A 17,891-nucleotide genomic window follows, 5' to 3' on the forward strand; every position below is an offset into this window, starting at 1 on the left:
CACAAGCGTTTTATTATGATCAAACCATACGTGCTAAAATGCTTTTTATGCACCCTGTATGTACATTGAACATTGAAGAACCGGACACACCCCGCTTCCCATCTCAAGGAGATGTCGAAGCGTTCCCTAAAGATGGGTGCATCCGGAATTTTATTAAATATGTATATGTACCAAACACATATTTTCGGAAAAAGAGAAAGACACTTTAAAAGCATAATAATGTGATAAACTAATGTAATATAATCTTTAGGCTGGGATTACACTATAAAAATTTGATAAAATATATTTTACAAAACTAGAAAAATACAACCAATAAGGTCATGGGTTGCATTTGTTAGAATACAACCGATGACCTTATTGGTTGCATTTTTCAAATTTCATAAGTGAACTTTTACAAAACTTTTATAGTCTAATCCCGGTTGATAAAAATTATTTTATAAAACTTGAAAAATTCAACCAATGATAGGCGAAGATAGACTTGGAAGTCTGCGGGGGTAAGGTCATTACTTGGCCTTCTCAGAGTTGCCAACTGCTACGGATTGTCTGTAGTTTCTACAGATATCCACAATGAACTACAAGGCTACAGGAGACACTCGGTTAAAAATCGGGTTTTTGAGTTTCTTGTGGTGTTTTACTTATTTTTAAAAAATTGCATAGATCTTTATCGTTACAATGAGTTCGTATGCGCATGTAAGGGAGTTTGAGAGAAGACAAACTCAGAGCCGATCTGCTTTGTCTGTGTGTGAAATGCACTTTGTAAAGCCACGTGTAAACCCGCAGCTCTACTCAATGTCCAAACATGAAAAAACTCGTTTTCTGTCGAAACCACCCAAGCTGTGGTCTAAAAACAGGCTTTTGAATGGGGAGGGGGGGGGTGTGGCACGATGATGATGTTAATTCATATACACACATATACATTAGATCTGCCCACTCCACTTCGAAGCCGGGGGGGGGGCAATGCTCCCCCCCTCCGTATCTCTGCCCATGCAACCAATAAGCACAGCTGTTACATTCGAGCGAACTTAACTCATCCGCCTATTGGTTGCATTTTTAAAGTTTCATAAACGAACTTTGATCAAACTTTTATAGTGCAATGCCGACCTTACACTACTTTTCCGATAAAAAGTATTTTTAGCCAGCTACATCCGACAAATACTCCACCGTGCGCCGTGTCCCCCCCCCCCCCACCTTAGATGAATTTCATCATACTTGTACTAGTTTATTTACTGCTCACTAGGTAACAGCAAAAAAAAAAAAAAGTATCTGGAGAAATGCTCGTGGAATGAAGTAACATCAGTACGCCAAGGAAGCTCTTACCAGAATTATATTTAAACGAAATAGAGGAAATAGATTGTTTACTAATAACTTTTGGAAGAATTAGGGTATCGAAATGGGAAATTCTTTGAAACAGCACCTGAAAAACGCCGAGAAGACTGGTGTCCTTCAGCTTCGAAGCACCGGCCTCTCCGAAGTATTATGATTATATTCTTAAAGCTTCTCAATTTGCTATTGTATTTATTAATTAATCCATCTACAGGATATGAGGTCCCACATCCACACCCAATATCACTTTGAAACTGATTTTTCTTTTCATAATGTCCAGTTTAATGAAAATATGTGCGTTTTTTCTCTTCGAATTGTTTAATTTCCCCCTTTATTTAAGTAATAATTGTCTAATTAGTATCATGATATATATCTAATTATGCAAATTATGTAACACGTCACTGACGCTGTAAGTTCTCATAGATACGCTTGGCTTACCATTGAGGTTTTTTGCCAAATAATCGTGAAATAATTAAGCTTTAAGGAAAGCTATAGTGGGTGAAAAAGCAGTATTAAGCCGAGTTTTCCTAGGAATAGGTGTTTTGCGCCACGTGAATGATTTCGCGTTGGCAGCAACGTGTTACATAATCACGCTACGCATTTGTGTTTTCCTAGCGTGGCACATCAGATCAGGACCGACATATTATAGTATATGGCATTGGTATCAGCTACTCTGCCATCTGCATGCTCTGGTTTGAAGGGAAAGAAAACACACAAAAATGAAGAGAAGATCAGTGAAACGCGTGGCGCACGACGCATTTGACTCCTCCAGAAGCAGTCGGCCAATCACTCCCAATGTAAAGCAGCTGTCGTGAGGCGTTTTGCGCTCTGTAGGAAAACAGGCATGCTGCTTTTGTTATTGGTGAGAGGACGGCGTGTTGTGCTGGGCGAATCACGTTGTGCGCGGCACAGGAAACCCGCTCCTAGGAAAACCCGACTTGAGCACCCTTCTTGGTGCCCAGAAGTGCTGATTCTACTGTAACCCCCGCGAAGGAGGAGAAAGGGAAATAAAAAAAGGTTCTTTTCACCGCTCCCCCCCCCCCTACCCCCATCCTCCACCGCGCAGCAATAATTACATTAGAAATAGGAATAATCCTTAGGACACATACACGTGAAATAATCCAAAATGCACATTATAAATCGAAATAATCCAAAATGCTCGTTATAAATCAAAATAATCTACATGGAATTTTTGAATGGGCGGTAAACTCATACTACCAAATTTAAAAAAAAATCACGAAAATGCGGAATTAAAATCACCAGAAAAATAAATTCTGCAGGGTTTGAAGTTAGAAACAAGTTACTAGGTCTCAGTCCAACAGAAGCTATTTAACACACCGTCAAGAATTTAAAAAAATTGGTGCTGAAACATGGCTGTTAGCAGAATGTCCTGCAAAAACGTGTGATGGAAGTGAAATGACACCAACAATGCATTAGCGCAGAAAAAGTTTCGTCCGATTGCTAACATAGGTGCATGTGAATATGCAAATAAGACGTAAGAGGGAACGTAGTAAAATTGCTACAGCTATAACCATAGATGTGATTTTGCTTTTGTTCTGACGGCTCACCTCCGAATATTAATTTAAAAAAAATGAATATCAATACAATGTATATTTCTTGCCGTACGTAGAAACTACGGACAATCTGTAGCAGTTGGAAACTCTGTCCATACCATTTCTATTGCATTTTTTGCCAAGGGGGGGGGGAGGGGCAATTGCCTACCCTAAATTATCCCCAAGCTAGAGCCCTGTCAGACTGACCCTTGTCAGAAAACATGCTAGTCATATTCTCTCGCCACGAGAAAATGGACAATAAAGCCCCAATTTTACTTGGTCACATTCTCTTGGTAACTAAATATTGATCTTTTGTTGGCAATCTTACAAAATTATTATAAAGGTAATCTAAGCATTAAGATGAGCGTATCAAGAATATGTATTGAGGATTAAGATGAACATGTAAAATGCAAAACACCTTTACATGTCCCCCCCCCCCTCCCAGTCCTTTAACAGGAGGCCCTCTAGGTTGAGAGCTTTGGCGGGTCTCCTAGGTCATAATTTTTACGTGTCCCTGTGTAGTAAATTTGGAATGGGGAAAAACAAAAAATGGTAATAATTGTCCTGGGTTGGAGCCCGGTCAACCTCTTCCCTTGTGGGGGGGACCATACATTTTTCGCACGCTCTAAAGTAGTAGTGAATATTTTTTGGTTGAGTCGTCCACCGCATCGCAGATCTCTCATTGCGGAACTTTATTGATATAATATGTGATCTCTCCCATTTCTGTTCTGGAACAAAGTAATCTGCAAAATTAAACCTTCTTGAAATTCTTTTCTTTTACTTCACAGTTTCCTTTCTTTGCCAGATTCCGAAGGAAGTTTTGCAAATCGCTAAAGGTATCAGGACCTTGGACTTATCGCAGAACAAGTTGGGATCGGTGCCCGAGTCGATAAGTGGTTTCCTCAACCTGAAAAACTTGTCGCTTATACAAACGAGGCTAAGTGAGTACAATCGTGTTTTGATTTATACTTCACCATATTTCCTTGTTTGCGGGAATCAAATCGCAAATTTTTTACCTCGGGGGGAGGGGGGGGGGAAAGGTTGGTGTTCTAAACCAATGACCCCAATGGGGGGGGGAGAGTGGGGGGCTGACAGGGCCCGGGACATTTACTATAATTTTTTGTTTTTTCATGCTATAAATTCACTATACTTATAGAAGGGCCCTGAAAAGGTTGGTTTCGGAGGCAGCCGCTACAGATTTCAGATAGAACCTGTTATGGTCACAATCCATGCTTGATATTCAAGGGCTTGACCATAACCTATGGGTCAAAACCAATACTTGATTCGTAAGGGCTCTTAAGTTATGGGTTTCGACCCAAACTTTGTAGAGATGGGTCGTATAAATTTATTTATAGTTAGGAGGGTTCTTAGAACCTATGAATAGTGAGCCACACTTGCTCACTGTGGCCTTCGAGATTAATCGTACTAATCCCCTTTACAGCCAGGGTGTTCTTAAACCTACAAGTCATGACCCAAACTTGGTTTGCTGGGATGGGTGGAACTAAGACTTGCGCACACACAGACATTGGTTCTGATCTATGGAATGTAACCCAAGCTTGGGGTCGGAGAGTTTGTACAAATCCACTTAGTCCTGTTGTGAATGTATTTTTGCACTCCTGGTTTCACTAATTTAAAAAAAAGATTCGTTGGTCAGGAAGTTTATCGTATTTCTGATTTTGGGTCGTGATTAAAAAATGGTACAGAACTCTCTGTTTTACTTTGTTCTTCAAATGTGGTGACCATTGAAGTTAATCATTATAAAATTAATGTGGCTTTTTTTTTAATTACAGCTTCTCTGCCGGATTCGATCGGTGCACTGACGAAGCTGGAGGCAGTCAACTTCAGCGAAAATTCCCTGTCTAGTTTACCAAGTTCTTTTGCCGAGCTCGTTAACCTGAGGACTATCAATTTGAGCAATAACCGCATCAAGCAGTTCCCTCCTGTGTTCTCCACCATGAAGCGGCTGGAGTTGTTGGACATGTCTCATAATGAAATGACTGAGATACCTGATTTCGTCAGCACCATTTTCGCTATCGAAATAAATCTCAATCAAAACCAGGTTGGTGGAAATACACTCACACATCCGTGTTATTTTAGACGTTATCAGACAAAATATGTTTCTTGTGAAATTTTGATGGCAAGAGTAAAAAAGTAATGATCAACGTTGAAGTTCAAAATTTTATCTGTAGTTTTCCAAATTGGCTTCATGAAGATCAATGGGTATTTTTTTGTTTAGTCGTTGAGAAAAACGTTCAATCAGTTATTTTTGCATATATGTGTATTGCTATACTTAGTAAATGCATAGCTATTTAATGATTTGTGCCTCCTTTCAACATTTCCTTTTGCCAGATTGAGAGGATATCAGAAGAGGTAGCCGATTGTCCGAGGCTGAAAGTCCTGCGCCTTGAGGAGAACTGCCTTCGCTTGGACGCCGTTCCGGAACGTCTCCTCGCAGAATCCCAAGTGTCTTTACTCGCGCTGTCTGGCAATCTTTTTGAAGACAAGCAATTTCATGAGAGAGAAGGTTACGAAAAGGTTCGATACAATATATTAAAAATGTTTTTTTTTTTTTTTTTGGTATTTACCAATTCACGTTTTTTTTGTCTTCTCGCTTGAAACAAATTTTGATAAACAGAAACACGCCATTGTTAGTACAGTCAAATCCCATCTTAATGAATACTGTTATAGCAAAAATCTCATTTTAACGAAAACTTTTCTAATACCCCGAATAAGTGTACATAGAAACAGTGCTAAAACCTGGAATTTCTTTATAATGAAATTTTGTATTTTGTTATAACAAAGTGATTTCTCCGGTCTCGCGGGGTTTGTTAAAACAGGATTCGACTGCATTACTATGTTCAAAAAGTTCTGGAACTTATTATGGATGAATGAGTACAGATAGACCCTGTTTGTTTGTTGTTTCCTTCGAAGCAACTACCCTGTGCAATTATACACTTTTTGCCATTGTTCGTACAAAGATAAAAATACATATTGCAAGCCGTTTTTGCCACATTTTCTAGTACTTTCATCGTTGCACTTCTTCGGAACCTGATAGTCATTCCCCCTCATGCAAATTCTTTATCTGGAGGGAAAAAGCCACATGGGGGTAAGATCAGGAGAGATAAACTGGTTGTGGAAGTATAGAATGCTATGTTTTGACATAGGACACCAACACCAAATCTAACACCAGGAGGGGACTTGTGAACCGACACATTATTGTGATGGAGCACCCACGACTTGGCCTTCTCAGAGTTGCCAACTGCTACGGATTGTCTGTAGTTTCTACAGATATCCACAATGAACTACAAGGCTACAGGAGACACTCGGTTAAAAATCGGGTCTTTGAGTTTCTTGTGGTGTTTTACTTATTTTTAAAAAATTGCATAGATCTTTATTATTACAATGAATTTGTATGCGCATGTAAGGGAGTTTGAGAGAAGACAAACTCAGAGCCGATCTGCTTTGTCTGTGTGTGAAATGCACTTTGTAAAGCAGGGTTCCCTGCAACCTGGAAAGTCAGGGAATCGGAAAACGGTCAGGGAAAGTCAGGGAAAATATGAAATATTTGTCAAAAGTCAGGGAAAATTCTAAATACTTGGGAAAAGTCAGGGAAAATTTGAAGGGGAAAAAATCAGAGGATAAATAATTCAAATGATTTACCTTCACTTTTTTCCATGGAAGATTATTTTTCGGATCCCCAGGGAGAGGAAAAAAAAATCCTTATCAGCATTTTCCTCCAGATCCCTACTGAGAGAAATGTCTTATCAGTTGAAGGGTGGGATTTTACAATGTTGGCCAAGAAAGAATCTGCCCTCTGAGTAAATAGATGAAGGGATCTAAAGTGGAGAGACCCTCCTTTCCATTGTTGAAAGCAAAGCCAATATACCAGCTCTTAACTTCTTTTCTATTTCTTCTGAAAAAACATTTTATTTTCTTGTTTTTTTTTCCTGCCTGTGGGTAGAGAACCTTTAGGCCCATTTCACACTGAGCGGACCTGGGTCCAGATCCCAGATCCGCATGCCCTTTTACACGAGCACTAAAGTTCTAAAAAATCTTTAGTTTGAAATTTTTGCATAAAAACTTTTTTTCCCCCAATTTTTGTAATTGTTTTTCTCCTTCACCCCTGATTCAGTGCTCATAGGCAGCCTAGAGTTATTCTTTGGTGGTTTAATCTAGAGCCCCATAGAATAATCTTAATAGTTTAATCTTAACATAAAGATGCCTTTTCAGTTTGATCGTCACAATTAGTCAAAGGGAGAATATATCTCAAAATATTTTCAAAAGGTTGTGAAAAAAAATCGAAGATCTGTTTTTTTAGAAAATATGAAAAACAAATTCCAAAAACACATCCAATGATGTTCCAAAAAAAAAAAAAAAAATCAGATATCAAAGACTTTGCAAGTAGAAAAAGGGGGAGGGGTGGAGACTTTCAAAATGTCTGTGCTTAGAAATATTCACATCACAATTCTGTGTTAAGCCTGGATTACACTATAAAAATTTTATAATTCTTTTACAAATGCTACCAATAAACTGATCGGTTGCATTTTCTCGAATGTAACCGATAAATTTATTGGTTGCTTTGTTTCAAGTTTTATAAAATAACTTTCATAAACCTTTTAGAGTGAAATCCCATCCTTAGATTAGTCACATTTTTTTTTAAGTTTATAGACTCAATATCATGTAACGTATATATGTAGGTATTGGGGGTGGGAGACACACACCAAAACTATTCAAGTGCTTAGGGCTTTCAAACGTGTTAATCCAGCCCTGAGTGAATGCCGTCCATGGATAACGTTGTTTAATAAAAGTATTTAGTTTTAAAAATAAAAAAAATATTTAAAACAATTTTAAATATTTATATTTTAAAAATTTAAAAATATAAAAAATTTGTAATTAAATTTAAAAGTTATTAAAGTATTCAGTTAATTATATTTGTAATGAATTACAGAACGGCTTATAATTTTGGTCCCGTCAGTGTTTGTTGTTGGCAGGTTTTATTATATAAAATTGTAAAGTATGGACAAAAGGCAGTTAAAGTTGCTATATCTCCTTTATCTCAGAAGGAAATGGAGGGATAGACATAGACAAGTACATCCTATTGATGCACAGGGACCTTCATATGGTGTTTTTATATTTATGTCAAATAATTAAAAAATTCCATGGGAAATCATCTTGAAAAAGTAGCCAAAGATGTGGACTAATTCGACCTGCATCCACGTTGTGTGAATAGCTCCAAATAACCTAATGTACGATACTTGTATGTGCGGATGTGGAGCCCGCACGTAGGTTTTGACACATGCGGATGCCATCCGGACCCACATGAACACTTCAAAGGTGCGGGCGCATTCCACATCGTCTGAAATGCTCTGTATATACCAATTGTTGAAACTTCTTCCGGACCTGCTTCCACATCCACTCCATGTGAAAGGGCCCTTAACCTTTATATGTTGAAGAATGATTTGAATTCAGTTATCTCTGTGAAATTTCCAAGGAAACTAGTGTTGTGTACAAGATCATATACACTGTTTGATTTTGTAAGGAGTGGTGGTGGCGGCAAAATATTAGCATCTGTCTGTAATGTGCTTTTCAATGGTGTATTAACGTGAAATGATATACAGTCGCACCTTCCCGTATTTGTGGTTTTTTTCCCTTCATTGGATTTTTTCCTCAGCAATCGTCATTTACATGTTTTGTTTACAAAATTTGAGTTGTGCCTGTTTAGGATGGCTCATTTGTCTAGTGCTACTGATAATGCTCCGAAAATACAAAAAAAAAAAAAAAAAAAATTATATATATTGACTGTGCTTGGTGAAAGTAAGTCAGTTGCTGCTGTGGCTCACCACCAGATGATTTTCATGATATAGATCCCTCTATATTACGTTCTTCACATGTAGAAAAATTGGTAGAGGAAGTCTTGTCAACATACTCCAACATGATGATATGAAGAAGAAACTGCAAACAGAAATTACAATGTTCTTTCAGGAAACATCACCAACAATCAATCGCTGCACCCTCGTTTACATTTCCTTATAATTTTGCGTTACCCTGCTCTTCTCATGATGTTCAATAAACAAGATAAACAAAAAATCTATGGTTTCAGTTATTTGCAATTTTCCATATTTTCCCCACCCCCAGAATGTAACCCCCACAAATACGGGGAGGGGGTCGACTATAATTTAGAGCATAGTTTCCTAATCTTTTTTGGCCCATCACCACCCTTCAGAATTTTTTTTCACCCATCGCCCCCAATGCAATTAACCCATAGGATCCTATGTTATACCTGTAGCTTCTACTGCCCCCTGGAACATTCCATCGCCCCCAAGGGGGCGTTAACGTCCACGTTGGGAATCACTGATTTAGTGATATTAGATGGTTTAGAATTATATATGCGTGTGACAGTGTACATGCATTTGGTCAGGGAGAGTCAGGGAAATGATCAAGCTGATTTTACTGGGACCCTGTAAAGCCACGTCTAAACCTGCCACTCTACTCAATGTCCAAACATGAAAAAACTCGTTTTCTGTTGGAACCACCCAAGCTGTGGTCTAAAAACAGGCTTTTGAATGGTTTTGCAGGCAAATCCGGCCCTGCTTCATTTGCATGGTGCATGGTAGAGCTCGTTGAACTTGTGTCAAAAGAATGTTTCATTGTAGGTGCCATAGAGGTTCTGATATGAAGAAAATGTGGATGGGAGGTCTAGGGTTGCTAGACGTCCATATATATGACGCACAAGGGCGTATTCAGGTTGGGATTGCATTGAATATTCATGAATTATTAAGGGACTCTGTGACCTCAGAATGTTGTTTCAGGAGGTGGGGCTCATGTGCAGGCCAAGCCCTCTAGGTTCCAGTGCCACTGAGGTGCTGTATTTAATAAACTTTGAATTAAAACTAAAAAAATTAAATTTTTCAGTGATTTTTTTTATTTTACTATGATTGTTGTGCTATCCCCATCGCAAAGCTGAACATTCATCACTACTGATGAGCTTTAAGCCAATGTTGGCATGTTTGCCTTCCAAAGATCTGGTTGCTCGCATTTCACCTAATCATTTAAGGACTCAAAACGGGTCCCCTTCTTGTGTCAGTTTAACTATCTGTCAAAACATTACATTCCAATCAGGGTTGTTTATTTATTTATTTATTTAAATCAGATTTTCTTAACAAAATATATATTTAAATATATTTTACTAACACTCTAGTCATTAACCTATATTTTCATTAAAGAATATGCAATTAAAGAAATTTTAATTTATAAAAATAATGGCAATTTTAAAAATATTTGCAAACTAAAGATAAAGAATCATATACTTGCGAAATATATCGGGACATTTTATCAAGAAAAAGGAGAAAAAAAACAACCTTGAATTATCTTACGGCAGTATTGAATAGTTTTACCCTCAATAACTGTTCATTTGCTTCATTAGAAACACTAGTTTCGATGCTTTATGTGCTCTTAATCTGTTTCATAATATGGAATAAACTGCACTAAATGTTGAAGAAATCCTTTCAAAACAGGCAGTTGAAGCTTTGGCTGTAGTTAGCATGTTCACATATTGCATATAACTCTCAGTAATTGTATCTTTACCTGAAACGTTATAAAAATTATTCCACCACTCAAAATCTGACATTGTATCAACAACCTTAGGGTGAAAAAAAACCCCCATTTTTGGCAGGAAATGGTTCCAACTTCCCCAAAAATGTTAATGTCATTGCTAGGAAACCAGAGCCACATTTTTGTCTGATAATTCAAGACCCTTATTTAGTGACATCAATATCAATTTTATAAATTAGACTGATAAGAGCTTAGAATAAATGCAGCAAAGTATGCATCTGTTAATGATTATTCGTATCTATTTTTATATGATGATGACAAGTTGACTTTTTTATTGTTCAATGAGGATGCTTGTTTAATCTTCAGTTCCAGCTTTTTTCCATGTTAATACACAGTCAGCGAGTGAGCAGTTGCTCCTTTGTACAAAATCAATAGTTTCTGCGATTGACTTCAGAATCACAATCTTGTCCTCAACATTTCTTTTTAAACCAATATTTTTAAAGATTTTACTAGAGATGTCACTGTCTATCTAAGATATGTGGTTTTTACAAACTTTGGTAAGAATTGGCCAATTTTAAACATAAGATTCAAGATACATACAGTGTTATAATTGACACATAAAAGTCACTTGTACTATGGAGCAGTGAATACGAGAACTTACTGGTCTGAAAACATCATGAGTGGTCAACTACACGAAAAATCTCTTCTGAATAATAATAATAATAATAATAATAATAATGTATTTTTCTAAATATATTGTCATTTAGAAGAATGATATACCACCAAAAATAAGACATTTTCATGTGCCAGACTGACTGCCGATGCATTCCACTACTGGTCCCACGGACTACCACTTTTTTTTTCTCGGTGGTCTGAGAAAATAATGTGTAATCACTGGTCTCGAACCAACGGACCACCAATGATTTCAAACGCTGGCATATATTAATTTTCATCACAATATTATAAATAATTGTTTAAAATAATTTAATACAAAATTTAATAATTTTTTAAAGATGCATAAATTATTTTATTCAGTTAAAACAGATAATTTTCCATATCAAAAATAAATTGATTTAAATCCCAACAACCCTGATTTCCCCAATACTTCCACAACCAGATGATCTCGTCCCATGTGGCTTTTTTCTCAGATAAAGAATTTTCGAAAGGGGCAATGATTTTCAGGTTCTAAAGTGAGGTAACTCCTATGGCACTGGAAGATGTGGGGGGGGGGGGGGGGAAAGGCTCGCAATCTGCATTTACAACTTTGTATGGAAATTTTATAAAATTCATAATTGCAAAGGGTAGTTACTTATAAAGAAAGAAAACATCAAACAAACAGATTCTATCTGCACTTCTTGTTCTGTAACAAAATAAGGTACAGAACTTTTTGATTGTGGTAGCATAATCAAATAATTTACATTATTCTTTCAAATAACTAAAGCACAGGACAGGGGGAATGCCAGGAAAAAAAACAGGTGGGCCGCTATCAATATTCGGTAGCTTTTCAACTGGTGCGCAGAACCACAAACCTGTCAACACATTGTTAGGCATACCACCTTGAGCCTTTTTTTTTTTTTTGCCGCCTGGCAGTCGAGTGGTTAGGGAACTAGCTTCTCACTGTGCAGGTCTGGGTTCGAATCCCGGTTCGGGCATGGATGCTTACTAACACTAACAAATTCCCTGGACGGATCATGCTGATCCCTTGGGAATACGTGAGGATCACGTTATTATTTTTAAAAAAAACAACAACGTGTAACTTCTACTTTGCAGCACTGGTAAGCAAATGCTATGCAGCAACTGGTAACAAACACCACACTGATTGTTACTGGCAGTGCCGAACCGATGACGTGTAATAGGGCCCCATTCCAAGCAGCACATTTAGGACTCCTAAGACTTGGGAAACAGATCTTTTGTTAGTGAATGGATATATATTGTTTACATTTTTTAGGGGGGGGGGGGTGCCTGGGAAAATGTGCTCCAGTCTAAAAGCTATCATACCAATTCGGTAGCTTGGGGTAGTGGGTTTGAAGAACTGCAAAAATACAGAAGGGCATAGACTCAACTACCTTGCAAAAGAATAGTGTGTAAGGCTAGTGTTTCTTAACTTTTTTTTGCCTTTGGCTCCTTTTTTGAACCATATTTTTTCCTCTTGGGGCCCCTTGTATTATCTGCCCCCCAGATCAAGGAGCGAGATCTTTCCTTCTTACTGGGCTGATTTTTTAAGAAAATTGATGGTGAACAAAGTTTGAGGTTCCATGTGTAAGGCAGACTCTTGATACTGTAAGAGCATTTGTAGGGGGTTCCTATGCTGTCTCAAAATCATGGGCAGCATGATGTTCTGGTGCCCATACTTAACTGGATGTTACAGGGTATGTATTTATTCACTCCCTCAAATCACGGTACCAGATCTCATAGTGTAGGACTCCCCACTTGATATCATGCCTAGATGGGTCCATGAAGTAAGATGGCCCTGGTTCTATGGAGGGACCATTTTAGCATCTGGGTGCTCCTACCTGGCTGGGAGTACCTGTGCATTAATTTTTGTATTCTTGGTAAAAATAGTATGAAATCTCATATCGTGGGGTCCTTCTACACACTCAAAGTCCCCCAGGCTGTGGGCCCATGTGTTAAGACAGCCCTCGTTCTATGGGCTGCTCTGCTTCCTTCTGAAAATAGTCATACCCCACCCCCACCATATTTCACTTAAATGCTTCATTTCTTTGGATCTGGATTTTCCCCCCACAGCTCTTTGTGCCCCCCCCTTCGCAGCCTGTTATGGCTCCTCTTCAACTTGATTTTCACCTGTGCCCCCCTCCTGCAATATCTCAGAGGAGCCATATGGCTTCAGGTTGAGAAACCCTAGTTGAGCAATACATCCCTCTAGTACAGCAGTTCTCAAATGGTGCTCTGCAGATCCCTTGGGGCTCCACAACCATTCGAGAAAAATTGAATGAGTAAATTTGATAAATAAACTATAAATAAAAGCCCACTGGGCTCTGCCATAGAAATTATGTACCAAAAAGCGCTGTGCGCATCTAAAAAGGTTGAGAACCGCTGCCCTAGTAATGATAAAATTTGTATGGGATCGTCCATAAGTATTTCTTGGCATTTTCAATGTAAATCTGAAATTGCTTTCTTGTGATATCTTTATGATGCCCTTTGCTAGTTCTGGAATTTTATTTTAACCCTTTTATATCCTTTTCCTTTTCTCCTCATCCAGTATATGGAACGATTTACAGCAACGAAAAAGAAATTGTATTGAGCACAGATCAATGGCAGCGCAGAAACAAAAATTTATCACTCGCTTAATTTAAAAACATTCCTTGTGTGATGTACATATGAGCACTCAAATCTGTTCGAACACCAATAAAAATTCAAGAATTTTTTTGTTCTCTCCGATATTTCTTTTTTAATGTACTTCATTGTGTCTGTTTTTAGCATGAAAAATTTCAGTTTCAGTGACATGTTGGCGTTTTTTTTTTTTTTTTTTGGAAATTACACTACATTTATTATACTGATAATTGTCTGGGACATCTGTTTACTAGGGTTGTTCATGTGAAGAGGTGACAAGAGTCTTTGACGATTGAATTTGAATACCAGTTGGTTCTGGCTTGGGTTGTGGAGATAAGAACCCAATTGGTGCAGGTCTTTCTAGAAAAAAGCTTTGGGCAGTGATAGTGATCAAGCCTTCACCTTAGTGCCCAAGACTAACCAACCTCTTTTTTTTAAATAGTTTTTTTTAAGAAGAGAGGGGGCAAAATAATGGCGAGAGTCAAAGGTTTGGAGTAGGTTAGGCCTATGTGTTTAATAATTTTTCACCGAAATTGTATTTTATTTTTGCAAGTATTTTGGATTTTTACCATTATCTGATAAAAGCATGGCACCTGCTCAAAACATTCAATTTTATGGCATGATAAAGACATTATTATGACTGAAGTACACTTGACTGACGACAATTTCGCAGTGTTGTTAAAAGGAGCACAATCAGGACTTGGGGGGGGGGGGTCTTTCCATGTTAGCAGGGAGGGTCTATTAATAAGTAGTGAAATATATTGAAGCAGTGCCATCTTAACGCATAGGCTTATGCGGCCACCCCATTAAAACTAAATCTGGTTAAAATGTTTGAATTTGAGCATGTCTCAACAGGTAGGAGGCCTCAGAAGAATCACTTTGCCCGAGGGATGCCCTTAAGACAGCCCTGCATTGAAGCTATTTTTCCATGAATTAAAAAGAAGTGTCAGTTAATGAGAGGCTACATTTTGTATTATGAACGGCTACTATTGGTTCTAGGTGTTTTCTACTCCGGTACAGTCATTGTTTCAAAAAATACTATGATCAGCAGAGTATTTAAGGGGTAAATGGTGGGCTATAACCCAAATGCAGCAAATTTGAGGAATGAGTGGGTTAAGAAAATTATTAGAATGTGAGAAGGACGACAAAGTTTGTTTTGCCCATAGGCAGCAAAACCATATATATACGCCTTTGCCTAGAGAGTGGGGGACAAGGTTAGTGAGTTACCAAACAAGTGATCTTTGCAAGCATGTGAATGATCTACAGATTGGGGAACCAGGACAGTGACTGACCAAAAGAGTAGCCTAAAGTGTGTGCAATAATGTGAATGAAAAAAAAAGAGTTACCTAGATAATGTGTAAGCATAGGCGACCAAAAGGAATAACCTAGAGAACTAGGGATTGGTTGGTGAGTGACCAAAAGAGTGAGTTAGTGTGCAAATATGTGAATTAACCAAAATAGTGTGAAAGCATGTTAATGACCAAAAGAGTGACTTTGAGTAAGCATCGGACTGACTGAAAAGAGTGACCTAGAGAGCGAGGTACCAGGCTAGTGAGCGACTAAAAGAGTGACCTATACAGTGTGTAAACATGAAAATGACCAAAAGATTGGAGTGACAGAGTTGTACTACGGGGGCGGGGGTAATATCCTAGGACTGTAAATTTGTGGAAGGACTGGTAAAGAAAATTAGAGTTGAATGGGAGAAGGGCGGCAAAATTTGTGCAGCCCACAGACGGTAAAATTCATAAATCCGCTTCTGACTATGATGAGAGAAATTAAGTATTTTATTAACATTCTAGCTTATCTATCTTCTATAAGACAGTAATACAGAACTGAAGATTGTCTTTATAAGAATGAGAATTTAGTAATAATGTTAAAATACTTCTACGTTTAATAGATAAATATCAAAATCATGTATAAGTGCATTTAAAAAAATTTCATGACAGTGACATAATACATTAATGCGCATAAAAATAATCGCTTGTGCGAAGCGAGTCAGTCCGGTAAAGTTCATACAGAATAAGATATCTTCTAATGTCAAGGAATGAGAATGTCACACACACGGCCTCTACAAGGGTGCGGGTGACAGGGCTCTGGTGCGATTCTCATCTTTTTTTTTTGTTTTTTCATGTTAAAAATTCACTATACAAAAGGTAAGGACCTTCAAAAAATCTTTCCAGGGGCACGCCAAATATCGCAGCCTAGGGCTGGCTACTTATGGCTCTTCATCCTGCAGCAAGGCCCCTTGGCTGGGTATTTGGTGAGTTCCCCCCCCAGACCAGCCTTTCACGGGCCTTCCTATAAGTAAATTTGTAGCGCGAAAAACAATGAAGAAAATAAGAATCGTCGCAGGTCCCCGGGCTGGGGCTCTTGCGGCAAATCATGATCACACAGTCAAATATCTTCAGTTAAAAATGTATGGCCGATAGCTCGGCAAGCTGGCACGCGCCAGCTGGGATTGTACGCGAACAAACCCATCAACAGCTCGATGCCGTGGGAGTCGAGCATCGGCAGCTTCTCGTGCATATCTCGGGGTCTCCACTTCGGGAAGTTTTTGTTGTAATACTTCAACTTAGAGACACCGGGCCACGCTTCATCGTTCGGAGTGCCCAACACGCAAAAGATCGCGTACAACTGAGCGATATCGGAGTCCCCGGCGAACAGAGGCGCCTTGGTCAACATTTCGGCGAAGATGCACCCAACGCTCCACACATCGACGGCCGTGCCGTACACTGGCGTACCGAGCATTATCTCCGGAGCCCTGTACCAGAGAGTGATCACTTCCGGAGAGTAAGATTTCAGGGGCACCATGTACTTACGGGCCAGTCCGAAGTCGGCCAACTTCAAGTTGTCCCGGTCGTCGATGAGCAGGTTCTGCGGCTTCAGGTCCCTGTGCACGATCATGTGGCTGTGGCAGTAAGCCAACCCGTTGAGGATCTGCCTCAGGTAGTGCTTGACGATCGGCACCGGCAGGCCCTTGGGCCGGTTCTCCAGCAGGTTCTTCAGGTCCTTGTCCATGTATTCGAAGACAAGGTAGAGCTTGTGGTTGCCGAAGATGACGTCGTTCAGCCGGACGATGTTCGGGTGGTCGAGCTCCCGGAGGAGAGATATCTCGCGGATGGTGGTGCTCGGCAAGCCCTCGTTCGGCGAATCGAACTTGATGCTCTTGAGGGCGACGGTCTCGCCGCTGCTTTTCTCCAGGGCCTTGTAGACTACTCCGTAAGTCCCTTCGCCGATTTTCGAGATCTTCTTGTAGCAGTTGATGTCCCTCGGAGGGGCGGTCTTCTTTCGAGATCTGTTTTGATCCATCTCCACTTGATAATTAATGATAATTATATAATTATTATCCCTTAACCTTCCAGTTATCTGCGAAAAATTAGGAGACAAATAAACAAATCGCACACGACACGAGCGAACGTTGAACTGAATGATTAATGGATATCTTCCTGTTTTAAAACTATACATTTTTACAAAAGAGCAGACGACACTAGATTTTCCCGCCAAAAATTAATAATAAAGGATAAGCAAGTTTTTTTCAACTTCACTTCTGATCTTTCAGTTTTGAATAATTCTAATATTTTTTGTTTCTTTTTATACTTACAAAAATAAAAAATTATTAATTAATTATCAATTTCTGTCAAACTTTTATTCTTTGATTCTAGAACTTAATAATAACTGATGTTTGTTGGTAATATTTTGTTTTGATCCCCCCCCCCCGTATTATGTACAAGCTGTCATCTGATAGTGAAAGCGTTAACTATTTCAATCAAGTCATAAAAGACTACCAAGATTTGTGTTATGGTCTCGAATAGACTGACCATATTTCCTCGGGAAATTGACAATTATCACTATAAATGATGTCAAAGGTAGGGCCAACAGGACACTTCCCCGGGGTCCAACCTAATTATTTGTGAGGCTAAATGGGGGCCTCACAAATAATGTGTATTTATTTTGCATAATTTTTTTCCCTTTTAAGGTCCCCCCCCCCAAAAAAAAAAAAAGTCTGCCAAAAATGAGCAAAAATATGTAAATTTTTACTTAACGGGGCCGTTCAAGATTACGTCGTCATCGATGGAGGGGGGGGGGGTGTGGTTTGGATAATGCTTACGTCATCAACCACCCTTTATGAAAATATGAGTTAGGATTAGCAGGGGCAGAGCTGATGACGAAATT

The 17,891-nt window shown here is 38.8% G+C and overlaps 1 protein-coding gene and 1 pseudogene across 1 annotated transcript; one reads left to right on the top strand and one right to left on the bottom strand.

The window, feature by feature from the left end:
- Positions 1 to 1,315: 1,315 nt before the first annotated feature.
- Positions 1,316 to 13,826, top strand: LOC149080897 (leucine-rich repeat-containing protein 57). The gene is made up of 5 exons (XM_089237570.1): positions 1,316 to 1,471; positions 3,682 to 3,817; positions 4,667 to 4,935; positions 5,226 to 5,411; positions 13,648 to 13,826. The coding sequence occupies exons 1-5, from the start codon at positions 1,391 to 1,393 to the stop codon at positions 13,687 to 13,689; spliced, it is 714 nt and encodes a 237-aa protein (XP_089093696.1). The 5' UTR covers positions 1,316 to 1,390; the 3' UTR covers positions 13,690 to 13,826.
- Positions 13,827 to 16,112: 2,286 nt separating this feature from the next.
- On the bottom strand, positions 16,113 to 17,027 carry LOC149080898 (uncharacterized; annotated as a pseudogene).
- Positions 17,028 to 17,891: the final 864 nt, after the last annotated feature.

This window comes from Pholcus phalangioides, unplaced genomic scaffold, assembly GCF_987345545.1.
Source record: "Pholcus phalangioides strain wild (caught in Gottingen) unplaced genomic scaffold, Ppha-v1.0 ptg000010l_1, whole genome shotgun sequence".
Lineage (NCBI taxonomy): Eukaryota > Metazoa > Arthropoda > Arachnida > Araneae > Pholcidae > Pholcus > Pholcus phalangioides.

Excerpts from the sequence above, each read along its gene's own strand:
- LOC149080897 (XM_089237570.1), top strand. The coding sequence starts at position 1,391 with ATGGGAAATTCTTTGAAACAGCACCTGAAAAACGCCGAGAAGACTGGT. Across the intron at positions 4,936-5,225 it reads TAAATCTCAATCAAAACCAG|ATTGAGAGGATATCAGAAGA; the intron begins GTTGGTGGAAAT and ends TCCTTTTGCCAG. Across the intron at positions 5,412-13,647 it reads AGAGAGAAGGTTACGAAAAG|TATATGGAACGATTTACAGC; the intron begins GTTCGATACAAT and ends CTCCTCATCCAG.